General features: G+C 47.1%; 1 protein-coding gene across 1 annotated transcript in view; it reads right to left on the bottom strand.

The window, feature by feature from the left end:
• The window catches only part of TMEM184B (transmembrane protein 184B), a 42,421-nt gene that overhangs the window by 9,274 nt on the left and 19,890 nt on the right, over window positions 1–13,257 (bottom strand). Inside the window, exons 3-4 of the mRNA XM_006865190.1 lie at window positions 7,521–7,611; window positions 7,056–7,131 (exon numbers count right to left, since the gene is read on the bottom strand). Of these exons, the coding sequence (XP_006865252.1) occupies window positions 7,056–7,131; window positions 7,521–7,611 (167 nt within the window). The remainder of the gene's footprint in view (window positions 1–7,055; window positions 7,132–7,520; window positions 7,612–13,257) is intronic.

The raw sequence follows: 13,257 nt of genomic DNA, 5'->3' as shown, positions 1-13,257 counted from the left end.
GCAAAAATATGACCTTGACTATGTTGTTGTTGTTAAGTGCCGTTGAATAGATTCCGACCCATAGCGACCCTGTGTAGGATTTCCAAGGTGCAGGTAGTGAGCTTGAACTGCCAATCTTGCAGCTCAAATGGTCTTGCAGTCTGGTGAATTAACCCACAGTGCCACACCAGGAGTCCAACTCTGACCATTTCCCACTTGAATTTAGAGACCATCTTATGATGGATTAGACACAAATGGCCAAATACCTGAAGAGTTGTGGGATGACATCACAATCATCATACAGGAAGAAAGCCAAAGGTATTTTAAAAGAAAGAAAAGACTAAAGCAGATGTCAGAAGAGACTCTGAAAATGGCTCTTCAGCATAGAGATGCTAAAGTGAATGGAAGAAATGAGGAGGTAAAAGAGCCAAAAAGAAAATTTCAAAAGGCAGCATAAGAAGACAAAGTCAAATATTATAACGAAATGTGCAAAGACCTGGAGTTAGGAAACCAAAAGGGAAGAAGGCACTCAGCATTTCTCAAGCTGAAAGAACTGAAGAAAAAATTCAAGCCTGGACCTGCAATACTGAAGGATTCTATAGGCAAAATGGAGTCCTGGTGTGGTGCTGTGGATTAATGCGCTGGACTACAAAGTCAATTTGAACTGCAAAGTTGGCGGTTCAAGTTCACCAGCCACCCCTTTGAAAGCTCTATACAGGATCACTATGGGTCGGAACCAACTGGCTGGCACTTAACAACAACAACTATGGTAAAATACTGAAAGATGCATACAGCACCAAAAGAAGAAGGAAGGAATACACAGAGACAATGCACAAAAAAGAAATGGTCGATGTTCAACCATTTCAAGAGGTGGTGTAGGATCAAGATCTGATGGTACTGAAGGAAGGAGTCCAAGCTGTATGGAAGGTATTGGCAAAAAACAAAACAAAACAACAAAAACTGGCCTCCAGGACTAGACAGAACACACATCGACATTTTCCAACAAACTGATGAAACACTGGAGGCACTCACACATCTCTGCCAAGCTTTCTGGAAGAGCCACCTAGCCAACATAGTGGAAGAGATCCATATTTGTGCCCATTCCAGAGATGACCCAACTAATGCAGAAATCATCGAACAATATCATTAATATCACATGCAAGTAAAACTGTGCTGAAGATAATTTTAAAATGGCTCCAATAGTAAGCAACTGCCTGAAATTTAAGCCAGATTCAGTAGAGGACGTGGAATGAGGAATACCACTGCTGACGTCAGATGGATCTTGGCTGAAAGCAGAGAATGCCAGAAAGATGTTTACCTGTGCTTTGTTGTTCGCTGCTATTTTTGCGTGCCATTGAGTTGGTTCCAACTCATAGTGACCCTATACAGGGCTTTCAAAGAGCAGCTGTTGAGTTTGAACTGCCGACCTTATGATTCAAACCAACCTTGCGGACCACGACCAGTACTTAATCCCCCAGCGCCACACCGGGACTCCTACACATGCTTTCTTACTATGCCAAGGCTTTTGACTGTGTGGATCATTATGAAGAATGGGTAGTCCAGAACGTTTACTTGTGCTCATAAGGAACCAGTACATAGACCAAGATGCAATAGTTCAAACAGCACAAAGGGACACTGAATAGTTTAAAATCAAGAAAGGTGTGCGCCAGGGTTGTATTCTTTCACCATATTTATCAACCTGTATGCTGAGCACATAATCCAAGAAGCTGGATTACATGAAGAAAAGCGTGGCATCAGGATTGGAGGAAGACTCATTAACAACCTGAGATATGCAGATTATTCCACCTCATTTGCTTAAAGCAAAGAGAATTTAAAAAAGACTTACTGATAACCACAGCCTTCAGTATGGGTTGCACCTCAATGTACAGAAAACAAAAATCCTCACCACTGGACTAATAAAGAACATCATGATAAATTTAGAAAAGATTGAAGTTTTCAAGGACTTCATTCTTCTTGGCTCAACCATCAACACTCAAGAAATCAGATAATAAAAATATATATATATATCACATGATATATTGCATTAGGCAAATCTGTTGCCTAAGACCTCGTCAACAAATGTTCAAGAGCAAAGATGTCAGTTTGAGGACTAAGGTACAATCTGATCTAAGCCATGGTATTTTCAACCACCTCATATACATGTGAAAGTTGGACAGTGAATCCGGGAGACCGTAGAAGAATTGATGAGTTTGAGGAATGGTGTTGGAGGAGAATATTGAATGTACCATGGACTGCCAGAAGATCTGTGTTGAAAGAAGTACAGCCAGAATGCTCTTTAGAAGCCAGGATGGCGAGACTTCATCTCTTATACTTCAGACATGTTATAATTAGTAGGGACCAGTCCTTAGAGAAGGACATCATGCTAGGTAAAGTGGAGGGCCACTGAAAAAGAGGAAGACCCCCAACGAAATAGACTGGCACAGTGGCAGCAGCAATGGGCTGACGTGCATCAACAATTGTGAGGATGGTGCAAGACTGAGCAGTATTTGGTTCTGGTGTGCACAGGCTTGCTATGAGTTGGATTCGAGAGCAGCTACCAACAATAGCAACATACGCTTGTGGAAACTGGACAATGAATAAGGAAGACTGTAGAAGATGCGATGCATATGAATAATGATGTTGGTGAAGAATCTTCAAAGCACTATGGACTGTCCTAAGAACAAACAAAGGTGTCTCAGAAGTAGTACAGCCAGAACGCTCCTTAGAAGTGGGGATAGAAAGACTTCATCTCGTACTTGGAACGCAGTATCAGGATGGACCCGTCCCTAGAGAAATACGTCATGCATGGCAAAGAGGAGGGTGTGGGGAAAAAAGGACGACCCCTAAGGAGATAGATTAATAACGGGGCAGCAACACAACACAAATGTCAAGCTGGAACCGGACCAGGCAGTGTTGTATTCTGTTGTACACAGGGTCGCGCTGAGTCAGAACCGACGTAAGAGCAGCCCAAAGAGCCTCAAGTCCCTCCTCTGCGGTGCCCACAGAGTCACTAGAATCACCCTTCTCTTGACAAAAAAGCAGCCTACTGCTAGTGTGACTTGAAACATGGCAGAGAAAGTAGCCTGTTGAATCCCAATGTTTCTGGCCGGACCGGGGATCAGAGGTTTGCAGGAAAGTTGGGTAGCCGGCTCTGTGGGGCCGCCACAAGGAGAAGCATGTGCTATGGGAAGCAGAGATGATGGGCCCAGAGGTGGGGTGCTGCTTACCAAAACCCCCAAAATTGCCCCTCTAGAGGAAGTGGGGCCAGCATTTGGGGAAAACGGAAGTGGGCTTGAGTGAAGCTGTCTGCCTAACAGCAGTTGGGGGCTTGCCTCGGATGGCTCGTGTGATGTCAGCAGTATTATTCATGGAGACTGAGGACAAGCATGGTGTCTAGGTCAGCAGGCTGCAGAGTACCTGGTGGACATTAACCAGGACTGAACAACAACCGGGAGAGCGACCAAACCCGGAACTTCAGTGCTGACCTTCTCCTCTGGACTGGGTGTGGTGGGCTGGCCAGACGGCCTGGGAATCTTCACTAGACTTGTAATGAACTCCCCAGGAGAAGCGGGAGTGCTGGCTGGCTGGGTTCTAAGATTTCTGTGCCTTTGGGCTGAGGCTGTTGGCAATCTCTCTCCCCGTGTCATTAGGAAGGGATAAAGTGGCTTCTTTGTTCTCTGTCCCCTTACTGCGGCTTCCTGCCACCTCCACAACATTGGAGCCCAGGAGCCCACGGGGCTGGGGGAATCATTTACACCAAATCCCACACTACTTAGCAATCGTGAGATCAAAACTTTGTAAACAGCAACACCCTCACAGAAGGCAGGGAGTCACCGCTGGGCCAGGAACCCGGGCAGCTGAATCAGGGTGAACAATGGCTCTGAATGCCCCACCCTGTGGCCAGGGCAGCTTTGAGCTCTTTCCCTGCAGTTCCAGAGGTGAGAGTTTGACTGTAAACAGCCCAGGGAAGGAAGAGCTGGGGGCAGGGCTGCAGGCCTGGTAAGTCTGGCACTGGGAGAGGGCTATGAACAGAAAGACCAGCCCTGACTTGGCTGTGGGTTCCTGTTCCCTCGTGGTTATTTCTGGTGGTGCTGGAGACCATGAGTCGGCAGGCTGGGTGTGGTACCCTCATCTGCCATTTCCCTGAGCCTGGCTGCCAGCGTTCCCCACACCAGCCACTGTGCAAAAGGTTTCCCGAGAACCGCATCGTTATGCCCGTTTTACAGAAGAGGCAACAGAAACCCCGTGTCATGGTCTGGAAGTATCCCCACAAATGATGTGAAGACAGTTATGCAATGATGCAGTTATCCCCCATGATGTGATTGGAGGAGGTCATCCTTCACTGTGATGTGTTGGAAATCTGACCTCTACGTGTTAATGACCACCACTCGTCTGCCACTTTGTCGTACTGTTTAGGCTGAAGCAGCAAAAAATTTCAACAGGTGCCCAAGAGCCAAAATGTGACCTTGACTATCTCCCACCTGAGTTTGGAGATCATATCAAGAACAGATTGGATGCACTAGACACTAGTGACTGAAGACTAGAAGATAGAAGATGACATCAAGAATACCGTACATGAAGAAAGCAAAAGCCATTGAAATGACTGGAAAAGAAGAAAACACCATGGTGGATACCAGAAGAGACTCTGAAACTTACTCTTGAGCCCAGAGAAACAAAAGCAAAGGGAAGAAATGAGAAGGTAAAAGAGCTGAATAGAAAAGGTCAAAGGTTAGCTTGAGAAGACGAAGTCAAGTATTATAATGAAACGTACAGACACCTGGGAAAGGGAAGAACACACTCAGCATTTTTCAATCGGAAAGAACTGAAAAGAAAATTCAAGCCTTGGGTTGCAATGTTGAAGGATTCTATGAGTAAAATATTGAATGACATTGGAAACACCCAAAAGAAGATGGAAGGACTTCACAGAGTCATGGTACCAAAAAGAAATGGTTGATGGTTAATCATTTCAAATACCACTGGTACTGAAGAAGAGAAGTCCAAATAACACTGATGACATTGGAGAAAAACTGGGCTCCAGGAATTGAAAGCATGTAAATAGAACTGTTTCAAAAGCTGATGTAGCATTGTCTATGTCAAGAAATTTGGAAGACAGTAACCTGGCCAGCCGATTAGAAGAGATTCTTGCCTGTGCCTATACCAAACGGAATGCGGAAATAATTCAACAATATCATTAATATCACATGCAAGTAAAATTTTGCAGAAGATCATTAAAAACCAATTGCAGCAGGACAGGGAGTTACCAGAAATTCAAGCTGGATTTAGAAGAAGAAGAGGAATAAGGGATATCCCTGTTGATGTCAGATGGATCTTGGTTGAAAGTAATGAATAACAGAAAGTCATTTACTTATGCTTTGTTGACTACGCAAAGGCATTTGACTGTGTGAATCGTAACAAACTATGGATACCATTGTGAAGACCAGGAATATTCCAGAACAAGAACAAAGATGTCAGTCTGAGGACTAAGGTATGCCTGACCCATGCTAGGGTACTTTTAATCACCTCCTATACGGATGTGAAAGTTGGACAATGAATACGTAAAAGACGCGTCTGAATTGTGGTGTTGGTGAAGAATTTCCGCAGCACCATGGACTGTCTAAAGAAGAAAGAAATCTGTCTTGGGAGGAGTATGGCCAGAATGCTCTTTAGAAGCATTTGTCTCTCATACTTTGGACATAACTGTCTGGGGGGACCACGTACATGGTATCAAGGGAAGCCCCCCAATAAGATGGACTGAGATACAATGAAAACAGTGGGATCAAACATAGTAACTGTGAGGATGGAGCAGGACCAGGCAGTGCTGTTGTTAGAACCAACTGGACAGTAGCTAACACCAACAACATGTGCTCATGAGGCGGGGGTAGGGCGGGATGCAGCTCAAGTCACACCCTGATGCAATGTAAGGGGCGTTTACCTGGTGTGTGACATGCATCACCTTCTGTCTCACAAGAGCTAAAAGGAGCCGGAAGAGAGTAGGGTGAGGGACCTGAGAAAGGAGAGTTGGGAGCAGAGCACAGCCTTTGGGCCCAGGGTCCTTGTGTTGAGAACCTCTTAGGCCCAGGGAAGACTGATGTCAAGACACATGGAGATCTCCAAAGAACACCAGGCCCAGATGCTGAAAAGAACCAGCTCCTTCCTCTAGAACAGAGAGAAAAAGCCTTCTCATAAAGCCAGCACTTTAAGTTCAGGCTTCTAGCTTCGTAAAGGAGTCGAGTCCTGGTGTGGCTCTGTGGGTTAATGCGCTGGACCGCAAGCTCGGTTGAACTACAAGGTCAGTGGTTCAAATGTACCAGCTGCTCCTTGGAAACCCTATACAGGGTCGCTGAGTTGGAACTGATTTGATGACATGTCACAACAACACCAGCCACCTAAATTGTGAGAGAATCCATTTCTGTTTGTTAAAGGTACCCTTGTGGTGTTTCTGTTACAGCAGCCTGAGAAAGCCAAGACAGAGAGGTTAAGCAATGTGAACAAGGACACACAGTTAGAGGAGAAGCTGGGAACCAAGCTCAGGTGGCCAGACGTCTGGCCCATCACTTTACGGCAGCACCATGTTGCCCCCCTCTTCCCCTTGCCCCCAGGCCACTCTAGACCCTAAGGTGGGGTCGCCAGGACGCTGGGAGCTGCTGGAAAGGGGAACAGAACAGGGAGATGGCACAGGCCTGTGTTGTAATGTGTCTTTAATGCAAAAGGCCTCCAGCCCTCCAACCACAGCTGACAGGAAATTTCTAGAATCCCCACGTACTCTCCCTTAAGTGCTTAAATACCCAGGCTTGGGTGGACGAACAAGAGGCTAGACCAGCTCCTCCAAGGCTGTCCTGGGATGTTGCTGCTGCCCCGGAGTGCACCCCATTAACATGGCACATCCTAACAGCTTGTGAAGTGTGGGCCCTGCAATGCCTTGTGCTAAGTGGGAACTTAGCCTGAGCAGCCTCCTCCCAGCCCCATGTGCCCCATAGCCACCACATCAGCCAGAGGCGGCCCAGTCATAAAGTGGTGGTTGAAAGGGGCATGCCCAGCTCCAGCCTATTGACACAGCGTCTGCTGAGGATACAAACCTGTTTGCAGAACCGCAGGAATCCGATGGAATAAGTCTTTCCCCAGAGACAGCAGGTGCCGTACATACAGCTGGACCTGAAAGACATGTGGCTGGTGAGCAGAGACCCCGGATTCATGAAAGGTGGGACTGGGGTAGGCTGTGTTCCCCCACATCCAGGAAGGCTGGGGCAGGAGGGGGGCACACATCTGGAGCAGCCCTGAGCCCAACACCACCCCAGGGCGAGGCCTAGGGGAGGAAAACAGGGCTGCACTGCCCCTGGGTAAGAGAAGGAACTAGATGGAAACTGCAGGGGGGAGACTGAGAAACAGGGAGAGAGAAACAGAGGAAGGAGGGGTCATGTGAGCAGCCATGCTTGGGAAGTGTGGACAAGGCCTTCGCATACAGCTGATGTCAGGAAAGCTGGATGACTGGCAGACCCAGGACGCTGGGTGATGTGGGGCTTCCCGGGAGACATAGTACTCACTCAATGGGCTTCCCTCTGATCTCGGACATTATGGAACTTTCTCCTCCGAGGTACTCATAGCAAAGGCTCAGGAAATTGTAGATGACCAAGGCTGTGAGGAGAAACACAACTCAACAATGGGAAAATGAAGGTGATCCAACCCTTACTGTGAGCCTCAGAAGCCGCCCAGTAATATTCCATTTACAGGTTACAGTCAGCAGGGCTGAGGCGCACCGCCTCAAGGACATCAAGATGGACGTTAAACACACACACTGGTGGTCACCACAAGATCCAGGACTGTGAGGCTTCAGGAAGCTGGCAGCGGGCAGGTTCTTGTGGTGGCTGAATGGGCACTGGCTTTGTAATGACTTATTAAAGAAGTACACAGCTGTTTTAGACACTAAAGGTCACACTGTTTAAACAACACAACCCCAGGACATTTCCAGCAGGATCTCAGGAGAAATGCTAGGTAAGAATGAGATAGTGAAAGCTACCTCCAGTGGACAATCTATGGTGCTAACTATATGCCCAGGCATGTGGCCAGGGCACAAATTCTAGTGGTCATGGCCTGAGGGAATCAGCACATGGCCCACCATCAATGCAAAGACAGCAGCCAAATGTGTGCGACCGTGAGTGCAGCGCAGAGCAGACGTCCGGCTATAAATACCACACTCAGTGGTGCTCAGTCCGCTTAGGGCTGTCTGCAGACTCAGCACAAGGAAACTGCTGCCTTGCAGGGCCCTAGAAGTCAGCTGATGAGCCAGGAAGGAGGCAGAAGAGTGGAGAAGACGGAGGGACGGGAGAAGAGGTGTCCTGTAAGGCGGTGAGGCCCAAGAGCGCCTTCTCATTTGTGTAGGAGCAACTACACAAAAGTCTCACAGCTCCTTGGGCTCTAGGGGAGGGAACCCCAGCTCATTTGGTCCCCACCCAGCCCTCTCAAACTTTAAATCCCTGCAACACTAAACACAGCTGTTTCCTCTGAGCAGACTAACTGACCCTTCCACGCTTCTTTTCTTGCAGATCCTCTGGGGCCCATGCAAACTCAGCCCAGACACTTGCCTGCCGTTCTCAGGGGCTGGGCAGCTCAAGATGTGCTTAGTGACTGCAGGACTCATCACTGATTTCCAGGTTAGTTCTCACTGACTAGAACATTAGGTCAAACTGCTGTTGGGTGGGTGGATCCCTCATGTGTGTGCCACAGCCTGCTCACAACCTCTGTCCCAAACTGCAAAGGCAGCGAGTCTGCGGGCAGTGTAAATGATCTGCACTTAACTGCTAGCCTAAAGGCTGATGATTTGAACCCACCCAGCAGCACCGAAGAAGCAAGGCCTGGCAATCGCTTCCATTCAGATTACAGCTAAGAAAACCCTATGGGACTGTTCTACCTCAGGGTCACCATGAACTGAAATGGACTCAACAGCATCTAACAACAAGAAATACACAGCCAAGTGCAGCTATACTGCAGCAGATGTTAATGCTGTTATTAAGTGCAGTCAAATCAGTTCCAACTCATGGTGACCCTGTATAAGGTTCCCAAGGAGCAGCTTGTGGCTTTGAACCACCAACCTTGTGGTCAGCAGTCCAGTGCTTATCTGACAGCGCCACACCAGATAGTATTTTCCAAAGATGGCTATCTCCGTAAATGGCTATCCTTCAGCGAAGGCCAGCGTCTTACTCTCTCTTTCTGCATCTGTGAGAGCTGAGAAATAGCGCTTCATGACATTCAAGGTTGGGATTCAAAAGGCTTGAAGCACTTCTGTCTTTCTACTGGTGCTTTTTCTCTTGGGGTGCTCACACTTGGGCATAGTAACCATGCTGTGTGGAAGTCCAAGCCAGCCCATGTGGGGAGGCACTGAGGCCCCAGCCAACAGCCAGCATCAGCTACCAGACACAGCCATGAACGAGTCTCAGACACTTCCTGCCCGCAGCCTTAAATTCTCCAGCTGAGGTCTGGACATGCTAGAAGAGAGACAAACTATCTTCCCTGTCCCCTATTCAAATTCCTGACAAACATGGACCACAAAGCTCGTTTGAACTGCAAGGTGGGTGGTTCAAATTCACCAGCTACTCACAGGAAACCCCATACAGGGTCGCTAAGAGTTGGAACCAACTCGATGGGTCTTAACAACAGCAACACCAATAGGATCGAGATGAGTCGGAATGAAATCAGCAGAAAAGGGTTTATGTTGGGGGGGGGTGCTGTTGTTAAGTGTCACTGAGTTGGTTCTAACTCACGGTGACCCTGTATAGGGTTTTCGAGGAGCAACTGGTGAATTTGAACTGCCAACCTTGCATTTCAAAAAACCTTGTGGTCCAGTGTTTATCCCACAGCACCATACCAGTCCTCCCATGTTGTTGTTGTTAAGTGCCGTTGAGTTGGTTTGGACCCACAGTGACACTGTATAGAGTATCCAGGGTGCAGCTGGTGAGCTTGAGCTGCCAACCTTGCTGTTCAAATGGTTTTTCAGTCTGGTGCATTAGCCCACAGCGCCACCCCAGGACACCAAGCATTTCTACAGGACAATGTAAAAGTGCTCCATAGGGTTTCCAAGACTGCAATCTTTACAGCGCCAATGGCACTGATGAAGAAATCCAAGCAGCACTGAAGGCCCTGGTGAAAAACAGGGCACCAGGAACTGATGAATGCCAACTGGACTGTTTCCACAAACTGATGATGCAGCACTCAAAACCCTCACTTAGGCTACTCTAGGCCAAGAAATCTGGAAGACAGCTACCTGGCCAACGGACTAGAAGAGATCCTGTGGGTTAATGGACTGGATGACAAAGTCGGTCTGAACTACAAGGTTGGTGGTTCAAGCTCACCTGCCGCTCATAGGAAACCCTATAGAAGGTCGCTATGGGTCAGAACTGACTCAACGGCACTTAACAACAACAACAAGGAAAACAGAATGTGTTATAATATCATTAATAACACATGCAAGTAAAATTTTACTGAAAATAATTTAAAAACAGTTGCCAACAGTACATCCTGCCAAAATTCAAGGAGGATTCAGAAGAAGATGTGAACAAGGGATATTAAATGCTGACATCAGGTGGATCTTGGTTAAAAGTAGAAAATCCCAGAAGATGTTTGTATTTCATTGACTATACATAGGCATTCGACTGTGTGGATCATAACCAACTATGGATAGCATTGTGAAAACTAAGAATTCCAGAACACTTAGCTGTGTTCATGCAGGTTCTGTACATAGACCAAGAGACAGTTGTTAGAACAGAACAAGGGGATACTGAATGGTTTAAAATCAGGAATAAATCGGGTTTGTATCCTTTCACCATATTTACTCAATCTGTATCCTGAGCTATAATCTGAGAAGCTGGATTATATGAAGAACACACGACATCAGGATTGGAGGAAGAGTCATTAACAATCTGCGATATGCAAATCAACACAGCCTTGCTTCCAGAAGAATATCAAAGACTAACAGCCTTCAATATGGATTACAACTCAATGTTAAGAAAATGTAAGTCCTCACAACTACCTCAATAAACAACATCAGGATAAACAGAGAAAAGATTGAAGTTGTCAAGGATTTCATTTTACTTAGATCCACAATCAACACTCATGGAAGCAGCAGTGAAGAAATCAAGTGATGTCTTACACTGGGCAAAGACCTCTTTAAAGTGTTCACAAGCAAAGATACTACTTTAAGGACTAACGTGCACTAATCTAAGTCATGGTATCTTCAATAGCTTCATCTGTATGTCAACGGTGAACAATGAATATGAACACCTTTGAATGATGGCGTTCGCAAAGAATACTGTAAGTACCATGGATTGCCAGAACAACAAACAACTCTAGGAATAATTACAGCCAGAATGCTCCTTAGAAGTGACAATGACAAGACCCGGTCTCACATACTCTGGACATGTTATCTGGAGAGACCAGTCCATGGGAAAGAACATGATCCTTGGTAAAGTGGAGGGTCACAGAGAAAGAGGAAGACCCTCGATAAGATGGGCTGCCACAGTGGCAGTAGCAATGGGCTCACACATGCCAAGTGTGAAGATGGCACAGGACCAGGCCGTGTTCCATCTGTAGTGTGTCAGGTCGTTATGAGTCGGAGCAGAGTCGGCAACCCCTAATGAACAATGATATTCTGTACAAGAGCAGACCACCATATAGTTGACTATGGAGTGGCAGGTGGGTTTGAACCACTGACCTTTGGGTCCGTGGCTGAGTGTGTAACCACTGTACCTCCAGGGCTCCTTTACAATGCTACGCCCTGGGGCAATTATTTGCTCAGCCTTAAAACCCATCACTCTCCAATCTATTCTGATTTATAGCGATCCCAGTAAGCAGATAAGTATAAACCAACACGGAAGTTTCTAGAATGTGCCATGACCTCTCACATTTCCACACAGGAGCACATCTTGGTGCCCTGCTGGGAACAGCCTGCTAAGTCCTAGAGTCAGAGATGAGATGTCCTTGTCTGCTGCCACTACCTTCACTCCTCACCCTCCCCAGCCCTCAGGCCATCAGTCCGATTCTCCCACAGAGAGGGAGTGAGGGGCTGTGGACTTTGGAGTCAGACACCAGGCTGTGAATCACAGCTCTACACTGTGAGCTTTGTGACCTTGGGCTATATTCTGAAGCTCTCTGGGCCTCAGTTACCTCATCTACAAACTAGGGCCAACAGCAGCTCCTTCCTGGTGGAGTTGCTGAGATGGACCAGTGTGAAATGTGTCAGGTGAGGCTGAGCAAGCAGCCAGCAACCTGTGTGTGTCACCGATTGCTTCTCTAAATGGTGAGCTCCTCGCAAGTAAGAAGTGAGTCCAGCCATCGGGGTGCCTGACACTTGCAGGCAGTCACTCCACACTGCAGGGGTGACCAGACAAGCGTGACCATGACCATGAAGATCTGCTCTCTGGGTGAGACTGCTTGGACAACCAGGAGGAGAGAGGAAGTGCACCCTCTGCTCCATCCACCCATCAAGGAGCTCACTCTCTCAGCGCCTTTGACAAAGTGACTGGTCTTTGGGTCGTTAAAAACAAAAGCCTCAAGAGACACCACGGGGCCCTAGGCTCATCAGCCAGCCCCATCTGGAATCTCTCTCCCAAGCAAGGCAGCCCCAATCATGCACTTTCTGAGAGCTTGACTCCGGAGCTCACTTCCTGCCCTGTGGCAACCTACGTCAGCAACCTACTCCTGAATCATGTGGCCGAGCCAGCCACCCAGCCACCCACACCCATCTGTGCGTATGGAATAATCCAATTCCATCAGCCTCTCTCAGTTCAAGATTCTTGACCTTTGAAACTGCTCTGGGACCAGCCAGTTTGAAAAATACCAATTTGCTGATGGTTTCCTTTAAAGAATCATCGGTCAATAATGCATTCTCAGAGAAGGGAGGAGACAGGGCAGAAACTCTGGAACATGACTCAACCAGCCCAATCTAGGACCCCTGACCATCAGGACAAATTGATCGGCCCTCCAAGGAAATGGCAGAGTCATACACTCCCATCCCAGCAATGGTGTCAGCTAGAGCTAAACAGAAAATTTCAAAGGTCATTTCAAGAAGATAAAGCCAAATATTACAACAAAATGTGCAAAGATCTGGAGTCAGAAAACCAAAAGGGAAGAACACGCTCAGCATTTCTCAAGCTGAGAGAACTGAAGAAAAAATTCAAGCCTTGACTTTGGTTATTGAAAGATTCTCTGGGTAAATTATTGAATGATGCAGAAAGCATCAAAAGAAGATGGAAGGAATACACAGAGTCACTGTACCAAAAGGAAATGGTT

The sequence above is a fragment of the Chrysochloris asiatica genome, unplaced genomic scaffold (assembly GCF_000296735.1).
Source record: "Chrysochloris asiatica unplaced genomic scaffold, ChrAsi1.0 scaffold00076, whole genome shotgun sequence".
Taxonomy (NCBI): domain Eukaryota; kingdom Metazoa; phylum Chordata; class Mammalia; order Afrosoricida; family Chrysochloridae; genus Chrysochloris; species Chrysochloris asiatica.
This window is presented reverse-complemented; position numbering and strand designations above follow the sequence as displayed.